Source organism: Muscardinus avellanarius (genome assembly GCF_963383645.1).
Source record: "Muscardinus avellanarius genome assembly, chromosome: 16".
Classification (NCBI taxonomy): Eukaryota; Metazoa; Chordata; class Mammalia; order Rodentia; family Gliridae; genus Muscardinus; species Muscardinus avellanarius.
In genome coordinates this window covers 49,122,795-49,147,676 of record NC_137802.1, presented here as the reverse complement: position 1 = coordinate 49,147,676, position 24,882 = coordinate 49,122,795, and the positions used below count along the sequence as shown (strand labels likewise).

Sequence of the window (24,882 nt, the reverse complement as noted above, 5' to 3'; positions counted from 1 at the left end):
CCACACCCAGTTTATATATATGCAGTTTAGCCAGGCATGGTGGTGCATAAAATATTTAATGAAATGGGGATGTAGTTTAGTGATGGAGTGCTTGTTTAGCCTACAAGAGGCCCTGGGTTTAATACTTGGTACTGAAAAAAAAAAAAGCAATGAGATGATAGTAGCAGCGCACACTAGTAATCCCAGTACTTAGGACACTTAGACAAGAGGATCGCAGGTTTAAGACCAACCTGAGCAACTCAGTGAGATCTTGTTTCAAAACAAAAATCTAAAAAAGGGCTGGGAGTATAGCTGAAAGGCAAAATAGCTTCTGGGTTCAATTCCTGGAACCACAAAAATAAATAAATAAACAAACAGAAAAAAGAAAAGAGGTGACAAGAGGTGACTCTAGTTAAAGATTAAAGTTTTATGTACTTCTTTCAACTTTTCCTAAGTTGGAAATTATTTCAAAATCAATTTAATGAAAAAAATTGCAATCCCTAGTACCAAAAAAATAGTGTTTAAAGAAAAAATGGCAAATGAATCTCTGAGTCTCTAACTTGGGCTTTTTTAGGGAAGGCATACTGTGATTGAACCAGAGCGCATTCTACCACTAAGCTCCATATGTTTCTTTTCTTTTCTTTCTTTTTTTTTTGGGGGGGGGGTGTGAGGAGGGGCAGTGCAGAGGAAAGGACTGGAAACTGAAAGCAGAGACATTCTATCCCTCCAGCCTCAGCTATTTAGTAAGGCCCTCTGTAACTTAGTGATACCCTGTTCCAAGTTAGAGTCCTTGGGTTCCACCCTCAGTACCACCAAAAAAAAACAATAAATAAATAAATAAATAAATAAAATAACAAAACAGAAACACTTTAGGTTGATGAGTCTCAATATCTGTTGAGACTCAATATCTGATATTGAGTTTCAATATCGATGAGGCTGTCATCGAACATGTGATCCTCCTGTCTCAACCTCCCAAGTACTGGGATTATGTCTGCACCACTATACCTGACAGCTTGGCTTAATTTAAGAAAGCACATTCGACCCGACTTTTCAAAAAATTAACTCATTTTTTTTTGTGGTGGTATTAAAGATTCAACCTAGGAGTATTCTACCTCCGAGCTATACCCCCCCAAGCCCTTTTTATTTTTTGTTTTGAAACAGGGTCTTGTTGAATTGCTGAGGGTTTCACTAAATTCCTGAGGCTAACCTTGAATTTTCAATCCTCCTGTCTCAGCCTTCAAAATACTGAGATCATAGGCTAGGCATGTACAACCACACTGGGCTAGAATTAGCACCTTGTTACTAACATTTATAAATCTCGAACAAAAAGACATATTCTCACTTCTAACCTTCTCTCAAACCTTAATCAGAGATGGATAAAGTAAAATTTAATTCAACTTTCATAATTAACTACCAAATCAAGTTCCAAATACAGTGTAACAACTTGCAAAATAAAGAGGAAAAACAACCCCATTAAAAATAGCTGTTTTTCAGACTTAACATATAATTTGTTATATTAGTCTTTCTAGTTTATCTTCTGCTTTGCACACTTAACTGCTCCAGTAATTTTCTGTAAGAAACATTCTATTTAACCATCACCAGAGACACTACCTCGAATCACTAAAGTAGTAAGTTCCATCAAAAATTTAAAGAGCCGGGCGTGGTGGCGCATACTTGTAATCCCTGCGCTTGGGAGGTGGAGACAGGAGGATTGCGCTGGTTCGAAGCCTTGCTGGCTTAAGAGACCCTGTTTCCAAATAAAAATATAAAATAGGTCTGGGAGTGTAGCCTGGAGGAAGAAGGGTTTCCAGGAACCCCAGTACCCCCCCACACACACACACTAAATAATAAAAAATAAAAAAATTTAAAAGAGCCAGGTATGGTGGCACACACCTGTAATGCCAGTACTTGTGAGGCTGAGACAGGAGGACTGCAGGTTCAAAGCAAGCCTCAGCAACTTAGTGAGGCTCTCAGCAATGTAACAAGACCCTGTTTCCATATAAAATAGAGCTGGCGGTATGGTCTGGAGGTAGAAGGCCCCAGTGACCACACAAACAGAGTTAAACAAGACCTCATAAGTCTATAAACATTCAACAGCAGCTAGTCTCCTACAGTTTCAATCTCCATTTGTGTTTCTGTGTATTCTTTTATTTGGTGTCTAGCATCCTGAACTGGAAGCCATATTTGATATGACATCAACACTTTGCCCCTGGACTCAGGTGGCAGGCTGCAGAGAGTCAAATTACATCAACAGAAGAAAAGTACCAATAGAGCTATGATGTTTCCCCATGCTTAGTGGAGCGTTAACTTTAGAGTCTAGTTGTGACAATTTAAGAAGTAATACTGGCCAGGCGTGGTGGTGCAAGTCTGTAATTCCAGTATTTGGGGAAGCTAAAACAGGAGGATCGCGGTTCACGGACAGCCTCAGCTACTTAGCAATGCAATTTGCAACTCAAGTGAGACCCTGTGTCAAAAATAAAAAGCCTGAGCCGGGCGTGGTGGTGCACGCTTGTAATCCCAGCACTCAGGAGGCTGAGGCTGGAGGATCGTGGTTCGCAGACAGCCTCAGCTACTTAGTGAGGTCCTCTGCAACTCAGTGAGACCCGGTTTCAAAATAAAGAATAAAAAATAGGGCAGGGGGTGTAGCTCGGAGGTTGAATGCCCTTGGGTTCCATCCCCAGAACCAAACACACAAAAAATAATAATAATAAAAATAAAAAGCCTAAAAAATAGGGCTGAGGGTGTAACTCAGAGGTACAATAGCAGCTCCTTCATTCCATTCCCAGTACCGCAATAAATAAATAAATAAATAAATAAATATAAAAAGTTGCTTTAAACAGATGAATAAAATAAAAGCTGATATATCTCTATTTTTTTTTTTTTTGCAGTACTAGAAGTGGAAACCAAGGATATTCTACCTCTGAGCTACACCTCCAGCCCTATTTTTTATTTATTATTTTGAAACAGGGTCCCACTAAATTGTGGAGGGCCTCACTAAGTAGCTGAGGCCAGCCGCGAACCTGGATCCTCCAATCTCAGCCTTGTAATCCCAAATACTGGGATTACAAGCGTCCACCAACATGACTGTCTCCCTAATTTTTTATTCTTTAATTTGAAAGTGTCTAAGTTGCAGAGAACCTCACTAAGTATTTGAGGTTGAATGTGAACCTGCGATCTTCCCATCTCAGCCTCCCAAGCACTGGGACTACAAATGTGTACCACCATGTCCAGCTCACTAGTCATCTTTGAAAGACAGTAGGAAATTGCATCATTACTTTGAAAAGCTGCGAGGGTCTCACTAAGTAGCTGAGGCTGGCCATGAAACTGCACTCTTCCTGTCTCAGTCTCCTAAATCCTGGGATTACAAGAGTGTGTCACCATGCCCAGTTTATCATCCTAATTTTTCTAAATGGTTTGTACCTGGTATCCCAGTAAGAAATAATATAATGAAAATATTACCATTACAAAACAACCACAAATGAATTAAGGGATGTGGGCAATGATTATCAGTAGCTGATGATATCTCAAAAAGAGGTAAGCCAGTCACAGTAGCCCACACCTGTGATCCCAGTACTTGGGAAGCTGAGACTGGAGGATTGTAGGTTCAAGGCCAGCCTCACCAACTTAGCAAGATCTAGTTTCAAAATAAGAAAGGCTGGAGTGTAGCTTGTAAGGATAAATGTTTTATCTCTATAATACCATAATAAAAACCTACTCATTTGTAGTGGATTATTTTATTGTATTTAAATTCTCCACAAATAACATTCATTTACTGCCTGTACTCTGGTCAAAGGCTCCTACTACTTTCTATCCTCAAAATTTGATGTACCACTGATTACATGGTTTCTGTTACTCAAAGAAATTAGTAACATAGCTTAATGATAAACGGGAGGTTAAAAACCAACCCTGAATCTACCTACAATTTATAGAAAATAATAGGAATAAAGAACCATGATATCTCAGTACTCAGGGGCTGAGAAAGGATGATCAGAATTTCCAAGCCAGCCTCAGGAACTTAGAGAGATCAAGTTTGAAAATAAAAAATAAAGCCAGGTGTGGTAGCACAGGCCAAGACAGGAGAATTATAGGTTCAAGGGCAGACTGAGAAATTTAGCAAGGCCCTCAGTCACTTACTGCGACCTGATTAAAAATAAAATAGGGCTGGAATGTAACTCAGAGGTAGAATACCCCAGGTTCAATCCTCAGTACCACACACAAAAAAGAGAAAATGTTAAGCTGGGTATGGTGGCGCATGCTTGTAATCCCAGCATTCGAGAGGCTGAGACTGGAGGATTGCGGTTTGCAGACAGCCTCAGCTACTTAGTGAAGCTCTCTGCAACTTAGTGAGACCCTGTTTCAAAATAAAGAATAAAAAATAGGGAAGAGGATATAGCTTGGAGGTCAACTACCTCTGGGTTCCAGACCCAGACCCGCAAAGAAAAAAAAAAAAAAAAAAAGAGAAAATGTAGCTGGATATGGTAGCACACACTTGTATTCTCAGTACTTAGGAGGCTGAGACAGGAGGATCAGAGGTTTGAGGACAGCATTGGAAAGTAGTGATACTCTCAATCTAGTGAGACCCTGTTTCAAAATGAAAATGAAAATAAAATAGGGCTGGGTATAGCTCAAAGGTAGAATGGACCTATAGATTCAATTCTGGGTATCCCCCCAAAAAAGAGAAAGAAAATGTTTAAACGGTGTGTCAATATTAATATCTAGCAGAAAAAAAAAGGTTTTCCATCCTTCTGAACTTAAGAACTACAGAAAGTCAATTTAGAGAGAAATTAAGTACAAATCAATAATTTGCGAGTTACAGTCAAAAGAAAAAGGGAATCTTACCCACAGCTCCAAACATCTATAGCTGGTGTGTAACGTTCCTCTCCCAGCAGCAGTTCCGGAGGTCTGTACCACAGAGTAATGACTTTGTTTGTGTAAGGGCGACTGAAATGCAAAACATCATCATGTAAATTTACATTGTATTAATATTATTATTATTGGTAGTACTGGGGATAGAACCCAGAGGCTTTCTACTTCTGGGCTACACTCCCAGACATATTTTATATCTTATTTAGTTTTTTATTTTTTATTTATTTTTTTGGTGGTACTGGGGATGGAACCCTTCTACCTCCAGGCTACACTCCCAGACCTACATATATATATATATATATATATATATATATTCTTTTTTTTTTTTTTTTTGGAAACAGGGTCTCTTAAGTCAGCGAGGGGCTTCGAACCTGCGCCATCCTCCTGTCTCCACCTCCCAAGCTCAGGGATTACAAGTGTGCACCACCATGCCTGGCTATTTTATATCTTTAGAAATAGAGTCTCACTAAGTTGCGGGGAGCCTCTCTAAGTAGTTGAGACTGGCCTTGAACCTGCATGATCCTCCTATATCAGTCTCCCACCTTACTGGGATTACAAGTGTGCAGCACCACGCCCGGCTTACATTGTCTTTTGATGTATTTATTATTAACTCACTTAAGTAAATGCAAATAGAAAGGGCTGGCAATTGAAGATGAGATTGTTAAAACAGCTCCACAGCAACCTAACAGTGTGTGATTAAGCTGTATAGAAATGCGAGATAAAGAAATAACTTCTATTCTATTTTGGGTCCCTTTATTTCATCCAGAGGTTGAATCAAGAATTTAGACAGAATTTACCATTAAAAATCTAGGTGATAACTAACATATTTAGAAAATCAGGTAATTTTAAGAGTCAGGGCAATTTAAAGAATACTGGAATTTCCAAGAATAAAAAGGATTCTTTCCTATTTTCTGCACAGAATTTTGCTATTTTATTTTTATATTTTGAGGAAGGGTCTCATTATGTTGCTCGGGTTGGCCTTGAATTCCTGGGCTCAAGCAATCCTTCTCACATGTGTGTATGTGTGTGTGTGTGTGTGTGTGTGTGTGTGCGCGCACGCACGTGCTTTTCTTCGTGTTGAACCCAGGGGTATGCTACCTTTTTTACCTATACCCTAGCCCTTTTTCTTTTTTGTTTTGGAAACTGTCTTGCTAGGTTGCTAACCATCTCGCCACATTGCTGAGGCTATTCTTGAACATGCAATCATCCTTTCTCAATCTCCTAAGTATTGAGATACAGACATGTGCCACCACATCCAGCTTCTGCAGGTAATTCTGATGAATGCCTCACCTCTCTTCCGAGTTATAGAGCCGAGCAAGTCCAAAATCTGCTAGTTTGATTTGTCCACTGTAAAATAAACAAATATATATATATATTTTTAACAGTGTTTAAGCAGTGGTCCACAAACTATAACTGAAAAGTGCCAATTAAGGAGGTAAAAGAACTACAAACTAAATTTTAAATTCTGCTTTCTCTCTCTCTGTTTTCTTTTTTGGTACTGGGGATGAAACCCAGGGGCTTTTTACCTCCAGGCTATACTCCCAGACCTATTTTATATTTTTATTTGTAAACAGGGTATAACTAAGTTGCTGAGAGCCTCACTAACTAGTTGAGGCTGGCTTCGAACCTGTATGATCCTCCTGTCTCAGCCTCCCAAGTACTGGGATTACAAGCATGCGCCATCATGCCCAGCTCTTATTTGTATTTTTTTTTTTGGGTGGTACTGGGGATGGAACCCAGGGTCCTTCTACCTCCGGGCTATACTCCCAGACCTACTTTATGTTTTATTTGAAAACAGGGTCTCTTAAGCCAGCTGAGGCTGGCTTGAACCTGTGCGATCCTCCTGTGTCAGCCTCCCAAGTTTGGGGATTACAAGTGTGCGCCACCACACCTGGCTCTTATTTGTATTCTTCTTTTTTTTTTTTTTTGGTGGTACTGGGGTTCCTGGAAGCCCTTCTTCCTCCAGGCTACACTCCCAGACCTATTTTTTTTATTTTTGGAAACAGGGTCTCTTATGCCAGCAGGGCTGGCTTCAAACCTGCGCGATCCTCCTGTCTCCGCCTCCCAAGCGCGAGGATTACAAGCATGCGCCACCACACCCGGCGTCTTATTTGTATTCTTAATGGTCACTCTCCCCAATTAAACCTCTTTTGACTATTCTATTTTATAAAACCTCAAGTTTAAAATTATTCCTGTACTTTTGGATTTGATTTCTTACCTAAATTATCTGTTTCTTGGTAAACCACAGTGCCTAGAACCTGCTATATTAAATCCTAAATGCTGAATAAAAATCAGAATTGACAGTTGTTTTTTTTTTTTTTTTTGGTGGTACTGAGGGTGGAACCGAAGGGGTTTTCTACCTCCGGGCTATACTCCCGGACCTATTTTATACTTTATTTGGAAACAGGGTTTCACCACATAGCTGAGGCTGGCCACTTAGTGAGGCTCTCAATAAAAAATAGGGCTGGGGGTTTAGATTAGAGGTAGAATGCCCTGGGGTTCCATCCCCAGTACTGCTAAAAAAATTAAGAAACAAATATGGTAAAATATTTGTGTGTATATTTTAACTATTAACTATATTACAGTACCACTGTTTCTCTGGTTTTGGCTAAGATCAAGTATAGTAACAATACGAGAATCTAAATTTTCTCATAACTGACAATTTTCATAATAAACAGTAAGTTATAATACTGTGGCTATAACAGGTTTTTTGAAAAAAAAAAAATTCCCATTTGCTTTTTTGGTGTCAGAAGAATTAAACCCAGGACATTCTACCTCTGAGCTACAGACACTTCCAGCCCTCTTTTTTTTTTTTTTTTGGTGGTACTGGGGTTCCTGGAAGCCCTTCTATCTCCGGGCTACACTCCCAGACCTCTTTTTACATTTTATATTTGGAAACAGGGTCTCCTAAGCCAGCGCGCGCGGCTGGCTTCGAACCTGCGCGATCCTCCTGTCTCTGCCTCCCAAGCGCGGGGATTACAAGCGTGCGCCACCACGCCCGGCCTCCAGCCCTCTTTTATTCTTTATTTGAAACAGGGTCTAAGTTACAGAGGGCCTCACTAAATTGCTGAGGTTGGCTGTAAACCTATGATCCTTCTGTCTTAGCCTATCAAGTATTGGGACTACAAGCATGTGCCACCATGCCTGGCTAAAAATTCACTTTTTTTCAAACAGGGATTAGAGCTGTGACCTGAGCAAACAAAATCTTTTATTTATTTATTTTTTTGTTACTGCGGATGGAACCCAGGGGCATTCTAACTCTGAGCTATACCCCCAGCCTTATTTTTTTAATTCTTTATTTTGAAACAGGGTTTCACTGAGTTGCAAAGGACCTCACTAAGTAAATGAAGCTGTCCTCTGACCTAGATCCTCCTTCCTGTCTTAGTCTTCCAAATGCTGGGATTGCATGTGTGTACCACCATGCCTAGCAACAAACAATTTTATTTTTTCTTAATTTTTTTGGGGGAGTACTGGGAATGGAACCAATGGCATTCTACCTCTGAACTACACACCCAGCCCTATTTTTTATTTTGAAATAGGGTCTGAGTTGCAGAGGGCCTCATTAATTAGCTGAGGCTGTCTGCAAATCGAGATCCTCCTGTCTCAGCCTCCTAAATGTTGGAATGACAAGCGTGTGCCACCACACCCAGCAGCAAACAATTTTTATAATAAAGACAGGGCACCTTCTACTAATATTCTGCCATTACCTTCTATACAACAAAGATAAAGAGTATCACCTCAGAGGAATTCTTAAACATTCACCTGGAGAGCTTAGCAATAAAATTCTACATTAAATTATTATCATACCTAATGAAGATTATGGCTTTCTACCCACCTGCCCAAACATGACTGATTATTGTTGTGCTAGAGATTTAACCAAGGGGCACTCTACTTCTGAGCTAAACCCTTAGCTCTACCTTTTTCTTTTTTAATTTCAAAGTAAGGGTCTTGCTAAATTACTGTGATTTGGGCTCAAATCTGCAATCCATCTGTCTCAGCCTCTGAATATTCCTGTAGAATCTGAGTATTTCCTAGAATTCTTGTAATAAAAACCTTTATAATCCTGCCACTGTTAATTCCTTAAAAAACAGCAAGTCTGAAGACTGATCACAGTGCCCTTAACAGAAGTTGTAACATACAAACATCAAATGTGTATGAATAGGAAAAACTGCATTTCTGGGTCTATTTACCATCCAATTACTTAAGCTGAAACTCAGAAAGGAGGAGGAAAGTACTCATTTGTTTGCTAGGTTACCTGTTGTTCAGCAAAATGTTAGAACACTTAATATCCCGATGTAGGAAATTCTTTTTGTGACAGTAATCCAATCCTTCCATCAGTTGTTTCATAAATGACTTGATATGGTCCTCAGAAAAGTGTACCAAACCAGATTCTAGCAGTCCCATTAAGTCATGGTCCATATATTCAAATACAAGGTAAAAGGCACCTATGTAAAATGAAAAAAAAATTAAAAATAAGAAAAAAAAGGAGGCTGAAATAACACCTTAAATTTTAATATAATTTGAAATAACACCTTAAATTTTAATATAATTTTACAGTTGACCATAGGCTCTCTGGAACAAAACCTTGAATTTATAAATGAGCCTGGTATAATAGTACACACTTAATTCCAGTACCTGGGAGGCTGAGACAGGAGGCTCACAGGCTCAAGACTAGCCTTGGAAACTTAGCGAGACACTGTTTTAACATAAAAAATAAAATCAGGCTGGGGGTGTAGCTTTGAGGTAGAATGCTTCTGGCTATGCTTGCAGCCCTATTTTATATTTTGTTATAAAACAGGGTCATGATAGGTTACTGAGAGTCTTACTAAATTGCTGAGGCTTGTCTTTAACCTGTCATCTTCTTGTCCCAGCCTCCCAAGTACTGGGATTACAAGCATGTGCCATCATGCCTGGCTTCTTTTTGTTGTTGTTGTTGTAGGGATTGAATCCAAGGGCATTCTACCTCTGACTAAAACCCACAGCCCTAGTCGGGCGTGGTGGCACATGCTTGTAATCCTAGCATTTGGGAGACTGCAACAGGAGGATCATGGTTTGCGGACAGCCTCAGCTTCTTAGTGAGGCCCTCCGCAACTTAGTGAGACCCTGTTTCAAAATAAAAAAATAAAAAATAGAGCTGATCCCCGCGCTTGGGAGGCAGAGACAGGAGGATCGCACAGGTTCGAAGCCAGCCTCGCGGGCTGGCTTAAGAGACCCTGTTTCCAAATAAAAATATAAAAATAGGTCTGGGAGTGTAGTCCGGAGATAGAAGGGCTTCCAGGAACCCCAGTACCACCAAAAAAAAAAAAAAAAAAAAAAAAAAAAAGCTGGGCGTGGTGGTGCATGCTTGTAATCCCAGCGCTTGGGAAGCTGAGATAGGAGGATTACATAGTTCGAAGCCAGTCTCAGCTACTTAGTGAAACCCTGTTTCCAACTAAAATATAAAATAGGTCTCGGAGTATAGCCTGGAGGTAGAAACAAACCAACCAACCCTGGGTTCCACCCCCAGTACCACAAAAAGAAAAAAAAAGAATAAAAAATGAAAAATAGGGCAGAGGGTGTAGCTCGGAGGTTGAATGCCCCTGGGTTCCATTCGCAATACCGCAAAAAACAAAAAAACCCCAACAGCCCTGAGCTGGGCGTGGTGGCATATGCTTGTAATCCCAGCACTTGGGAGGCTGAGACAGGACTGTGTAGGTTCGAAGCCAGCCACAGCTACTTAGTGAGGCTCTCAGAAACTTAGTGAGACCCTGTTTCCAAATAAAAAATATAAAATAGGTCTGGGAATGTAGCCTGGGGGTAGAAAGCTTCTGGGTTCCATACCTAGTACCACAAAAAAAAAAAAAAAAAGAAAGAAAGAAAGAGAGAAAGCCCATAGCCCCATTTTATTTTTTCATTTGAAACAAGGCTTCACTAAGTTGAGGAGGGCCTCACTAAATTGTGGAGGCTAGCTACAAACCAGGGATTCACCTGTCTCAGCCTCCCAAGTACTAGGATTACAAGTGTGCACCACTATGCCCAACTAGTCTTTTGTATTTTGAAATAGGGTTTCACTGTGTAGTGTCCTTGAAACTGGTCTTCTAGCCTGAGTCTCCCAATTGTTGGGATTATAAGTATGACCACCATGCCCAGCTCCTATCTTTTCATTTTAGGCTGGGTACAAGATAGAGAAAAACATTATAACCTAAGAAACACTACTGAGCCAATCCTAGTGGCGAACTCCTATAATCCTAAGATTTGGGAGGCTAAGGCAGGAGGACCACAAGCTTAAGGCCAGCCTCAGTAATTTAGCAGATGCTGTTTCAGAATTAAAAAGGGCTGGGGAGGTGGGTGTGTTTGGTGCATGTCTGTAATCCCAATACTTCAGAGGTAGACACAGGAGTATCACAAGTTTGAGACTAGCCTCAGCAATTTAGCAAGACTCTCAGAAACCTGGTGAGAACCTGTTCCAAAACAAATAAAAAGGACTGGAAAGCTCCAAAATAGAACATTTGTTTGTTTAAAAGTAAACAAACAAATAAACAAAAGCCAGGCATGGTGGCTCACACTTGTAATCCCAGCATTCAGAGGCTGAAACCAGAGGGAGGATCCCAGTTCATGGATAGCCTCAGCTACTTAGCAGGCCCTTAGCAACTCAGTGAGACCCTGTTTCAAAAATAGAAAAAATTGGGAGAGGGCACCAAGCACAGTCTGAATGTATGCAATTTTCAATATGATCGATGTAAAAATAAAAAATAAAAAAGTAAGAATTAGCTGGGTGTGGTGGCGCACCCTTGTAATCCCCGCACTTGGGAGGCAGAGACAGGAGGATCATGCAGGTTCGAAGCCAGCCACACTGGCTTAAGAGACCCTGTTTCCAAATAAAAGTATAAAAAAAATAGGTCTGGGAGTGGAAGTGTAGCCTGGAGGTAGAAGCGTTTCAAGGAACCCCAGTACCACCAAAAAAAAAAAAAAAAAAAAAAAAGGTAAGAATTAAAAGAAATAGAAAAGACTAAAAAATAGGGCTAGGAGTGTAGCTCGGAGGTAGAAGACCTTGGATCCCATCCCCAGTACCTCAAAAGATAAACAAACAAACAAAAATAAAATACTAAATCTAGTGTCTAGGTATGGTGGCAAATAACTGTAATCCCAGTACTTGGGAGGCTGAGAAAGGTGAATCACAGTTCAAAGACAACAAAAGGGGATTCTATCTCTGAGCTACACCCCTAGCCCCATTTTATTTTTTATTTAGAAACAGGGTCTTTCTAAATCAATATGGTCCTTCCTAAATTGTTGATGCTGGTTTCAAAACTGGATCCTTCTGTCTCAGCTTCCCAAGTACTGAGATTACAAGTGTACACCATTTATGCCCCACCATTACCATCTTTCTTAAAAGTAATCTAAACATTAAATATGAAAACACTCAAAAAAAGAAAATAAAAATAAATAAGCATATGCTTAGATTATTGACGCATGTATAAATGGGCACAGTTACAAAATATAAAAACCAGGTGCTGAGCCAGGAGTGGTGATGCACACTTGTAATCCCCGCGCTTGGGAGGCTGAGACAGGAGGATAGCGCAGGTTCGAAGCCAGCCTCAAGCTGGCTTAAGAGACCCTGTCTCCAAATAAAATATAAGAAATGGGTCTGGGAGTATAGCCCGGAGGTAGAAGGCCCCTGGGTTCCATCCCAAGTACCATCAAAAAAAATAATAAAATAAAATAATAAAAAAACAAAAACCAGGTGCTGGGATTCAATCCGCAGCACCAAAAATAAAAATAAAAAACACAGCTGGGCGTGGTGGCGCATGCTTGTAATACCAGCATTAGGGAGGCTGAGACAGGAGGATCCAGATTCACAGAAAGCCTCAGCTTCGTAGTGAGGCCCTTTGCAACTCAGTGAGACCCTGTTTCAAAATAAAGAATAAAAATTAGGGCTGAGGGTATATCTTGGAGGTAGAATGCCCCTGCATTCCATCTCTAGTACCACAACAAAACAAAACAAAACAAAACAATCCACAAACAAAAGCCTGGAAAAGATGGTTGGATGATGAGTCCCTATTACTTAATTTGACTTTGTAACAGCAAAGTAGTTCTCATTTTGATAATTAGTTAGTAGTTATGTTTTTTGGTGGTACTGGGGGTGGAACCCAGAGGCTTTCTACCTCCGGGCTATACTCCCAGACCTATTTTCTATTTTATTTGGAAACAGGGTCTCATTAAGTTTCTGAGAGCCTCACTAAGTAGCTGAGGCTGGCTTCGAACCTGTATGATCTTCCTGTCTCTGGCTCCCAAGCGCAGGGATTAGAAGCATGTGCCACCACGCCCGGCTAGTAGTTATGTTTAAAAGTATAAAGAGGCCGGCCGCTTGTAATCCCTGCGCTTGGGAGGCAGAGACAGGAGGATTGCGCAGTTTTGAAGCCAGCCCTGCTGGCATAAGAGACCCTGTTTCCAAATAAAAAAAAAGTATAAAAATAGGTCTGGGAGTGTAGCCCAGAGGTAGAAGAGTTTCCAGGAACCCCAGTACCACCAAAAAAAGAGTATAAAGAGTACACTAATAAAGAATGAACATTTTAAGCTGCATGTGGTGGTGCATGCTTGTAATCCCAGCATTTGGGAGGCTTATGAGACAGGAGGATCACAGGTTCCTGGCCAGCCTCAGCTACTTAGTGAGGAGGCCCTTTGCAATCCAGTGAGACCCTGTTTCAAAATAAAGAATAAACTGGGCATGGTGGCTCACACTTGTAATCCCAGCATTCGGGAGGCAGACACCGGAGGATCGTGGTTTGCAGACAGCCTCAGTTACTTATTGAGACTCTTTGCAATTCAGTAAGACCCTGTTTCAAAAAATAAAAAAGACTAAAAAAATAGGGCTGGGGGTGTAGCTTGGAGGCAGAATGCCCCTGGGTTCCATCCCCAGTTCCGCAAAAAACAAAACCAAACAAAACAACCATTTTAGCTGGGTGTGGTGGCTCACCCTATAATCCCAGCATTTGGGAGGCTGAGACAGGAGGATCGCAGTCTTGCAGCCAGCCTCAGCTACCCTGTGATACCCTCTGCAACTCAGTGAGACTGTTTCAAAGTAAAATAATTAAAAAAAATAAAATAGAGCTGGGGGTATAGGTATAACTCAGATGCATCGCAACACACACACACACACACACACACACACACACACACACACACACTTAACTTTTTTAGAAAATCAGCACTGTTAGGCACAAAAGCAATATGACAAAATCTACATTCTGGCATGGATTATACTAAGAAGCTAGACATCAGTATAAACTGTAAAAAAAAAAAAAAACACAGGCAAACGAGCTAACAAAAAAAAAATAAAACCAATCTTATAAAAATATGATTCTTAAATAGTACCTTTGTCCTTCTTGAAATCCAGTGCATCTTGTTTATCTGTGACAATTTCCTTCATGTTAACAACACTTCTGTGGATTAACTGACGAAGAATTTTTATCTCACGAATGGCTGTGATTGGGAAACCTTCTTTCTCATTGTCCAGTCTCACTTTCTTCAGAGCTACTAGCTCTCCTGCCAAAACAAATTTTAAACTATTATCAATATCAACTGGCAATTTCAGTCACTATTTTTTTTTTTTTGAGGGTCTGGGGATGGAACCCAGGTGCATTCAACCTCCGAGCTACACCCCTGCCTTATTTTTATTCTCTATTTTGAAATAGGGTCTCACTAAGTTGCGGAGGGCCTAAGTAGCTGAGGCTGTCCGCGAAACCCAATCCTCCAGTCTCAGCCTCCAGAAAGCTGGGATTACAAGTATGTGCCACAATACCTGGCTTCAGTCACTATCTTGAACCAGCATTATATACAAAGGCCCTTGTTCTGAAAGACAGACTTAATATTAATTAAATAATTTTTTTGTGTGTGTGGTATTGGGGATGGAACCCAGGGGCATTCTACCTCTGGGCTACACCCCCAGAGTACACCTATTTTTTTTTTAATTCTTTATTTTGAAACAGGGTCTCACTGAGTTGCAAGGGGCCTCACTAAGTAATAGCTAAGGCTGGCCGCAAACCACGATCCTCCTGTCTCAGCCTCCCAAATCCTGGGATTACAAGCGTGTGCCATCACGCCCAGCTCCAGACTTAATAATTAGAGTTCTGCACATGCAAAGCACACATATGACTATTAAGCTACACCCTATATTCCCTATCTCCTCCTTCCCCTTTCCCCCATCTTCTTCTTCTGGCCCTGGGGGACTGAACCCTGGGGCATTCTACCACTGAGCTATGCCTAGCTCTTTTTGTTTTTGTTGTTACTAGGGATTGAACCCTGGGACATTCCACCCTTGAGCTATACCCCAGCCTCCCCTTTTGAAACTGAGTTGCTGAGGCTGGCTTGGAACCAGAGGCCCTCCTTTCTAAGCCACTCAAGTACCATGATGAAAGGTGTACACCACCATGCCCAATTTCCCTATGTTCCTTTCATATCACTCATTTTATTTTTTAAGACATGGACTTAAGTTTTAATTAAATATTCAGTTTTGTTTGAAAATTCTGAATTATTAAAATATATTAGCCAGACTTTGGTGATGTATCCTGTAATTCCACTGCTTGGGAGGCTGAGATAGGAGGATCAAAGGTTGGAGACCAGTCTCAGCAATTTAGTGGGACCCTATTTCAAAATAAAAGATAAACAGGGCTGGGGTGAGCCAAGCATGGTACTTGGGAGGCTGAGAAAGGAGTATAGGTTTGTGGCCAGCCTCAGTAACTTGGTGAGGCCCTTCCAATTTAGTTTCAAAATAAAGAATAAGCTGGACATGATGGCGCATGCTTGTAATCCCAGTACTTGGGAGGCTGAGACACAGGGAATCACAAAGGTTCAAAGCCAGCCTCAGCTGCTTAGTGAGGCTCTCAGCAACTTAGTGAGAACCTGTTTCCAAATAAAATATAAATTATGTCAGGGGTGTAGCCTGCAGTAGAGGCCCCTGGGTCCCATCCACAGGACAAAAAAAAAAAAAAAAAAAAAAAAAGGCTGGCATTTTTGCTCAGAGGTAGAATGCCCCTGGACTCAATTCTCAGTATCACAAAAAAATGGGGGTTTGGGTTTGATTTGGATGTAGGGCTCAATCCCCAGAAACAACAAATACATACATACATACATACATACATACATACATGACAGTAACTTAAAAAAAAAATTTTGATGGCACTGGGGATTGAACTCAGAGGCTAATAATTATACCTCCAAGCTATACTCCCACCAGTTTATATGTGGTTTTTTTGTTTTTTTTTTTTTTTTTGAAATAGGGTATAATTGCAAGCCAGGTGTTGTTACATATACCTGTAATCCTAGTATTGGGAGGCCGAGATAGCAGGATAACAGGTTCGAGGGCAGCTTTAATAAGTACTGAGACTCTCAGCAGCCTAGTAAAACCCTGTTTATTTGTTTCTGTGGTACTGGGGGTTGAATCCAGGGGCCTTCTACTTCTGTGCTATACCCCCACCTCTATTTTTTCTTAATTTTGAAACGGGGTCTCCTAAGTTATGGAAGGCCTCACTAAGTAGCTGAGCCGCAAACCTGTGATCCTCCTGTCTCAGCCTCCCAAGTACTGGAATTACAAGAGTGCAACAGGATGCTCAGCTGAGATACTGTTTCAAAATAAATATAAAAAATATAGTGCTGGGAGTATAGCTCAGAGAAAGAATGCCCCTTGGTTCCATCCCCAATAAAAATAAATAAATAGACAGGCATGGTGGCGCATGCTTGTAATCCCAGTATTTAGGAGGCCGAGACAGGAGACTTGTGCAGGTTCGAAGCCAGCCTCAGCTACTTAGTGAGGTCTTTTACAACTCAGTGAGACCCTGCTTCAAAATAAAGAATAAAGCCGGGCGTGGTGGCGCACGCTTGTAATCCCCACGCTTGGGAGGTAGAGACAGGAGGATTGCGCAGGTTCGAAGCCAGCTGCGCACGCTAGCTTAGGAGACCCTGTTTCCAAATAAAAATGTAAAAGTAGGTCTGGGAGTGTAGCCCGGAGGTAGAAGGGCTTCCAGGAACCCCAGTACCACCACCAAAAAAAAAAAAAAAAAAAAAAAGAATAAAAGCCAGGCGTGGTGGCACATGCTTGTAATCCCAGGATTCGGGAGGTGGAGACCAGCAGATTGCGGTTTACAGGACAGCCTCAGCTACTCAGTGAGGCCCTTTGTAATTTAGTGAAACCCTGTATCCAAATAAAGAATTTTTAAAAAATAGGCTGGTGGTGTCGCTCGGAAGTAGAATGCCCCTGGGTACCATCCCAAGTACGGCAACCAATCAATCAATCAATCAATAAACAAATAAATAAATAAATATAACAGGGTCTTGCTAGGTTGATAAGACTCTCACCTTTCTCTTTCTTTCTCTCTTTCTTTCTCCTTCCTTCCTTCCTTCCTTCCTTCCTTCCTTCCTTCCTTCCTTCCTTCCTTCCTTCTTTCTGTGGCACTGGGGGTGGAACCCAGGGGCTTTTCTAACTTCGGGCTATACTCCCAGACCTATTTTATACTTTATTTGAAAACAGGGTCTCACTAAATTGGGGAGAGCCTCACTAAGTAGCTGAGGCTAGCTTTGAACCTGTGTGATCCTCCTGTCTCAGCCTCCCAAGAGCTGGGATTACAAGCAAGCGCCACCATGCCTACCTAGACTCTTATTTTTCTGAGGCCATCCTCAAACCTGCAATCCTCCTATCAGCCTCCCAAGTACTGAGATTAAAGATGTGTCTCACCTCACAAATACCAGGCCTCACAAATATTCTAGGACTAAGTCATATCCCTAACCCAAAAGTTGTTAAAATAATGATAATTATATAGTCAAGCCTCTATATCCATAGGTTCCATGTACATGGGTTCAACCAAATGTGAATTGAAGCCAATGGGCAAGGGGGAATAGTGAATAGTATTAATTAGGTACAGGCTTTTTTTTCCTGGTCATTGTTCTCTAAACTCTGATTGTAACTATTTATATAATATTTAACTTCAGTTAGGTATTGTAAATATTCTAAAGATGATTTAAAGTATATAGGAAGATGTACATAGGCATAGAAACAAATATCAGGCCATTTTATTTAAGGTACTGGAGCATTTCCAGATTTTTGTGTTTTGGGGGGGGATAATGGGCACTGAATCCAGAAGTATTCTCCCTCTCACTTATACTCCATTTTTTTTTTCTTTTTGCAGCACTGGGGATGAAACCCAGGGGCATTCTACCTCTGGGCCTATTTTTTAGTCTTTATATTTTTTGAAACAGGGTTTCACTGACTTGGGAAGGGCCTCGCTAAGTAGCTGAGGCAGCCTCCCAAATGCTGAGATTACAAGCGTGCATCACCACGCCTGGCCATTTTTTTTTCATTGTGAAATGGGGTCTCACTAAGTTGCTGAGACTTACCTAGAACCTGTGATCTCCCGCCCAGGGCAGTGGTACACAATTTTAATCCCAGTACTTGGAAGGCTGAAATAGGAGTATCACGGGTTCAAAGCCAGCCTCAGTAATTTAGTGAGGTTCTCAGCAATTTAGCAAGACCGTTTCCAAAATAAGAAATAAAATAAAACTAAGGGTGTAGTAACTTAGCGAGACCCTGTTTCCAAATAAGAAGTAAAATAAGGCTGAGGGTGTAGCTCAGAGTTAGAATGCCCCTGGGTTCCATCCCCAGTACCAAAAAAAGCAGCAAAAACAAACAACAACAACAACAACAACAACACACCTGTGATTTCCCAAGTACTGGAATTGTATGCGCTATCATGCCCTGCTTGCATTTGCATTTCCAAATTTTGGCATGGAGAGGACTTGAAACCAATCCACCATGGATACTAATGGATGACTTCAGTATTCTATTTTATTCCTCTTAAGTACTAAAGATTGAACCCAAGTGCTTGCTAGGCAAATGCTCTACCAATAAACTACATTCCCAGCCCCTTTTATAAAAAAATTTTTCCTTTGGTGCTAGGGGTTGAACCCAGGGAATTCTACCCCACAGAACTACTTTATTTTGCAGGACTGGGAATGGAACCCAGGGGTATTCGACCTCTGAGCTACACACCCCCTGCCCTATTTTGTATTCTTTATTTTGAAACCGGGTCTCACTGAGTTGCAGAGGGCCTCATTAAGTAGCTGAAGCTGTCCACGAATTGCGATCCTCCGGTCTCAGCCTCCTGAATGCTGGGATTGCAAGCGTGTGCCACCACGCCCGGCTCTATTTTATTTTTTATTTGGAAACAGGGTCTAAGTTGTAGAGGGCCTCACTAAGTAGCTGAGGCTGGACCTGAACCTGTAATCCTCCTGTCTCAGCCTCACAAGTGTTGGCCCAGCCACTTTTTTTTCTTATATTTTAAGACAGTCTTACTAAGTTGCCTAGGCTGACCTTAAACCTGTAATCCTCTTGACTCAGCCTTCCAAGTAGTTGGAATTATAGGTGTGCCCCAATATTCCTGGGTGTGGTATTCTTTGGGAAAATTTTAGTCTATTTAAAACAACTTTTGAGCCAGGCATGGTGGTGCACGCTTGTAATCCTAGTATTCAGGAAGTTAAGACAAAAGGATTACAGTTCTTGGACAGCCTCAGCTACATACTGAAGCCCTTTACAACTCAGTGAGACAATTTCCAAATAAAAAAATAATAATAAAAAAAAAGGGACTGGAAGTGTTAGCTCAGAAATAGAATGTCCCTGGGTTCTATACCCAGTACCGTAAAACAAAACAACCAAACACAAAAAAATACACACACAAAAAAACAACTTTTGGAGACAAATTAAAATATAATACTTTTGCTAAAATTTTTTTTAGGAGGATTGTAGACTTGAGGAAAGCCTCAGCAAGTAGTTAGACTTTCATCAACCTATCAAGACCCTGTTTCAAAACAAAAATAAAATAAAGCCAAGGATCCGGGCATGGTGCACACTTGTAATTCCAGCATTCCGGAGGCTGGGACCAAAGGATCGGAGGTTCATGGACAACCTCAGCCACTTAGTGAGGCCCTTTGCAACTCAGTGAGACCCTGTTTCAAGACAAAAAGACTAAAAAGGAAATAGGGCTGGAGGTGTAGCTTGGAGGTAGAATACCCCTGGGTTGGTCCCATCCCCAGTACCACACACACACACAAAAAAGAGCCAGAGGATGTAGCTCAAAAGTAGAACACTCCTGGATTCATTCCCCAGTACCACCAAAATGAAAATATATATATAACACAGGTTCTTATTTCCTTAAAATAAAAAAATAGCCAGGCATGTTGGCATGCCCTTGTAATCTCAGTACTTGGAAGGCTGAGACAGAAGGATCAACCATGGTTCATAGACAGCCTTAGCTACTTAGAGCTGGAGGGAGAATGCCCCTGGGTTCCATCCCCAGTACTGCATAAATAAATAAATAAATAAATAAATAAAATAAACAAAAAGAGCTAAGGGTATATCTTAGAGGTAGATTGCCCCTGGGTTAACCTCACAGTAACATAAAAACAAATAACTTTTTGTACCAATACTCACCTGTGTCTTTGTCCTTGGCTTTATATACTTGGCCATAGGTTCCCTCTCCAATAATACCAATAATGTCAAACTTGTCCACACAGCGTTTCCCCCAGTCACTTTCTGTTTGTCGTCTTTCTCCATAACGAGGACAACAAATTCTAAAAATAAAAAAAGTAAAATGTTATTTTTTATGAAGATTTCACTAGCTCCTGTAAATATTTTGTAAAATTTTTTAAACAAAAAACAAATCGAGTCAGGTGTGTGGCACATGCTTGTAATCCCAGCATTTGGGAGGCTGAGACAGAATCATGGTTCATGGACAGCCTCAGCTACTTAGTAAGGCCCTCTGCAACTCAGTAAGACTCTATTTCAAAATAAAGAATAAAATATAGGGCTGGGGGGGTGTAGCTCATAGGTAGAACACCCCTGGGTTCCATCCCCAGTACCGCCAAAAAAAAAAAAAAAAAAAGCAGAAATTAGGTGATATAAATTAAATAGCTTAACAAAGCATAGTGGCTGACATCTGTGATAAATCGGGGCCCCTCACGGTGACCTCCTCACCCACGTGACCTCTGTGCGGGCAGGGGGCGGACCTTGGAGGCAGAAAGAGTCTGCCTCACCATAGTATCTCACGGAATTGTGTGTTCCCATGAGTAAACCCCATCCCCCCAAGATGCATACCTTAAAAGAAGGGCCCTCCCCTTCTAGCCTCAGATGGGCCCATGGGTCTCCAGGGCTGCCCAGCTCCATCCCCGGGAGAACCATACCATTAAAGCTGATACCACGCATACTGGACTTCTCTAGTGTTTTACATTGCATATGGACCTGCACTTTACAATCTGTAATTTCAGTACTTGGGAAGCCAAAACAAGAGGATTACAAGTTCAAAATCAGCCTCAGCAAGTAGTAAAACTCTCATAAACCTAGCAAGACCCTGCTTCAAAATAAAATAGGGCAGCCAGGGTGGTGACACACTCTTGTAATCCCAGCATTTGGGAGAATGAGACAGGAGGATTGTGGTTCATGGACAGCCTCAGCTACTTAGTGAGGCCCTTTGCAACTCAGTGAGACCCTGTTTCAAAATAAAGAATACAAAATAGGGTGGGGGTGTAGCTCAGAGGTAGAATGGCCCTGGGTTCCATCCCCAGTACCGTAAAACAAAACAAAACAAAACAAAAAATAAAGAAATAAAATAGGGCTAGGAGTGTTGCTCAAAGGTACAATTCCCCTAGGTTCAATCCCCAGTAACAGACACAAAGACACACACACACACACACACACACACACACACACACACACACTAGCTTAAGCTAGGCATGGTGACCCATGCCTTCAAACGTAGTACTTGAGAAACTGATTGAAGATTGCAGGTTCAAGGCCAGCCTTAGCAACCTAGCAAGACCTGTTTGAAATAAAAAATAATAATTATCTCAAGCCCAGTATCGTGGCATATGCTTGTAATCCCAGTACTTGGGAGACTGAGCAGGAGGATTGTAGGTTCAAAGCCAGCTGCGACAACTTAGTGAGGCCCTCTGCAACCTAATGAGACCCTGCTTCCAAATAAGAAATAAAATAAGATTGGAGGTTTAGCTCAAGAGGTAAAATGCCTCTGGATTCAATCCCTTGGTGCCACACATACACACAAAAATAATTCTCTCATATAGAAGCTAGGGAATAATTGGGGTAACATAGAAACTTCAGATGACGGAGAAACTCCAGTTGAGGCAAGGAGGTACGTCAGAGAAAGGGGGGAGGAGGGAGGACCAATGAAATATTCACTTCCATCGACAGTATATGCATACGTGAAAATATCACTGTCAAACGAAATACCCTGCATGTAGAAAGGGGGAGGGGAACATGGTGAGAGCCTTGAGAATGCCTACTAGTGCATGAATGTCACCATAATTATGAACTACATTATGATATAAAACTATAATGCATTAATAAAAGTATAAAAATTAATATTAAAAGCAAAATAAATAAAAGCTGGGCGTGATGGCACACCCTTGTAATCCCAGTACTTGGAAGGCTGAGACAGGAGGATAGCAGGATGGCAGCCAGCAACTTCATGAGGCCCTCTGCAATTAGCAACACTATTTCAAATTAAAAAATAAAAAATATAGCTGGGCGTGGTGGGGCACACTTGGAATCCCCGCACTTGGGAGGCAGAGACAGGAGGATCGTGCAGGTTCGAAGCCAGCCGTGCGCGCGCTGGCTTAGGAGACCCTGTTTCCAAATAAAAATGTAAAAAAAATAGGTCTGGGAGTGTAGCCGGGAGATAGAAGGGCTTCCAGGAACTCCAGTACCACGAGTAATAATAATAATAGTAATAATAATAAATAAATAAATAAAAATAAAAAATATAGCCAGGTATGGTGGCGCACGCTTGTAATCCCAGCATTCGGAGGCTGAGACCAGAGGATCGTTACTCAGCTACTTAGTGAGGCCCTCTGCAACTCAGTGAGACCCTGTTTCAAAATAAAGAATAAAAAATTGGGCAGGGGGTGTAGCTTGGAGGTCAAATGCCTCTGGGTTCCAGCCCCAGACCTGCAAATAAATAAATTAATAAATAAATAAATTAATTAATTAATTAAAAAAATAAAAAATAGGGCTGGTAGTGTAACTTTGAGGTAGAATGCCCTTGGGTTCAATATCCAATACTACAAGAAAAGAAAAAAGAACACTTAAATAGCCTAAAAAATGGCTAAGACAGCCGGGCATGGTGGCGTACACTTGTAATCCCAGGATTTAGGAGACTGAGAAGAAGAGGATCGCAGGTTTGAAGACAGCCTCAGCAAGTAGTGAAACTCTCATGAACCTAGCAAGATTCTGTTTCAAAACTAAAAATAGAGCCAGGTGTGGTGGCACATGCTTGTAATCTCAGTATTTGGAAGCTTAAGACAGAAGGATCCCAGGTTTGAGGACAGCCTGAGCTACTTAAGTCAGGCCCTTTGCAACTCAGTGAAAGCCTGTTTCAAAATAAAGAATAAGCCAGGCGTGGTGGCACATGTTTGTAATCTTCGCCCTTGGGAGGCGGGGACAGGAGGATTCTGCAAGTTTGAAGCCACCTTCCCTGGTTTAAGAGACCCTGTTTCTGCCGGGCGTGACCGTGGCATGGCTTGTAATCCCTGCACTTGGGAGGCAGAGACAGGAGGATCGATCACACTGGTTCGAAGCCAGCCTCTCTGGCTTAAGAGACCCTGTTTCCAAATAAAAATATAAAATGAAAGCCGGGCGTGGTGGCGCATGCTTGTAATCCCCGCGCTTGGGAGGCTGAGACAGGAGGATCACACGGGTTCGAAGCTAGCCTCAGCTACTTAGTGAGGCTTTCAGCAACTTAGTGAGACCCTGTTTCCAAATAAAATATAAAAAAAGGTATGGGAGTATAGCCTGAAGGTAGAAAGCCTCTGGGTTCCACCCCTAGTAGCGCGCTCGCGCGCACACACACACACTAGGGTGCCCGTGAACCGCAATTCCCTGGTCTCAGCCTCCTGAATGCTGGGATTACAAGCGAGCGCCACCACGCCTGGCTATTCTTTTATTTTGAAACAAGGTCTCACTAAGTAGCTGAGGCTGGCCTTGAACCTATGGTCCTCCTGTCTTAGCCTCCCAATACTGAGATTACAAACCTGTACCACCATGCCCAGCTCCATATTTTTTATTGTCCAATGTTTAGCAGCTATGTTGAATACTGTCAGATTTAAATAAAGCAACACAAAAAGCTAAAGATAAATAAATAAGAACCCAAAAGACAGCTGGGTGTGGTGAGACACCCCTGTAATCCCGGCATTTGGGAGGCTGAGACAGGAGGATCTGGGTTTGCAGACAGATAGCCTCAGCTACTTAGTGAGGCCCTTTGCAACTCAAAATAAAAAATAAAAAATAGGGTTGGGGTGTAGCTCTGAGTACAATGCCCCTGGGTTCCTTCCCCAATATTGCAAAGAAAAAAAAAAAAGAAAGAGAAAAAAGAAAATGTGTGAGACATAGTAGCCCATGCCTAGAAACCCGGTATTTGGGAAGCTGAGGAAGGAGGACTGCAGGATTGTGGCCAGTCTCAGCAACTTGGTGAAATCCTGTTTCCAACTAAAACAGGAATAAACCCACAGCTCAGAGGTAGAATGTCCCAGGTTCAATGCCCAGTACCCCTACCCTACATACACATAATCAAAACGACAATGTGATTAACATTTAATACATACTTGAATTTGGGAAATTTACTGCTTTTCTAAAAACACTGATAAGTCTGTGGGTACATATGAACATATCTTCTAAAGAAAGCTTTCATTCATAAAAATTAAATAAATGATATACTTTGCAGGGTGTGGTAGGTGCACACTTGCAATCCCAGTATTTGGGAGGCTGAGACAGGAGGATCACAGGTTTGAAGGCAGCTTCAGCAACTTAGTGAATGAAGCCTTCCTCTACTTAATGAGATCCAGTCTCAAAATAAAATAATAAAATAGGGCTAGGAGTGGAGCTCAGAGGTATATGTTCTGGGGTTCCATTGCCAGCACAACAACTTCTATGATCTTACAGGCATGAGCTGTGGAAGACACATAAAATTTAGGCCCAAAAGTAAGAAAGAAAATCTTATTGAAGGA

At 41.4% G+C, this 24,882-nt stretch overlaps 1 protein-coding gene across 2 annotated transcripts in view; it reads right to left on the bottom strand.

The window, feature by feature from the left end:
* Positions 1 to 24,882, bottom strand: part of CDK12 (cyclin dependent kinase 12) — a gene marked incomplete at both ends in the record, with an annotated part of 79,052 nt that overhangs the window by 23,197 nt on the left and 30,973 nt on the right. For both annotated transcript variants that reach the window (XM_080714238.1, XM_080714239.1), the window contains 5 exons: positions 4,819 to 4,920; positions 6,136 to 6,192; positions 9,101 to 9,290; positions 14,197 to 14,367; positions 20,300 to 20,439. In XM_080714238.1, coding sequence (XP_080570364.1) covers positions 4,819 to 4,920; positions 6,136 to 6,192; positions 9,101 to 9,290; positions 14,197 to 14,367; positions 20,300 to 20,439 — 660 coding nt within the window. The remainder of the gene's footprint in view (positions 1 to 4,818; positions 4,921 to 6,135; positions 6,193 to 9,100; positions 9,291 to 14,196; positions 14,368 to 20,299; positions 20,440 to 24,882) is intronic.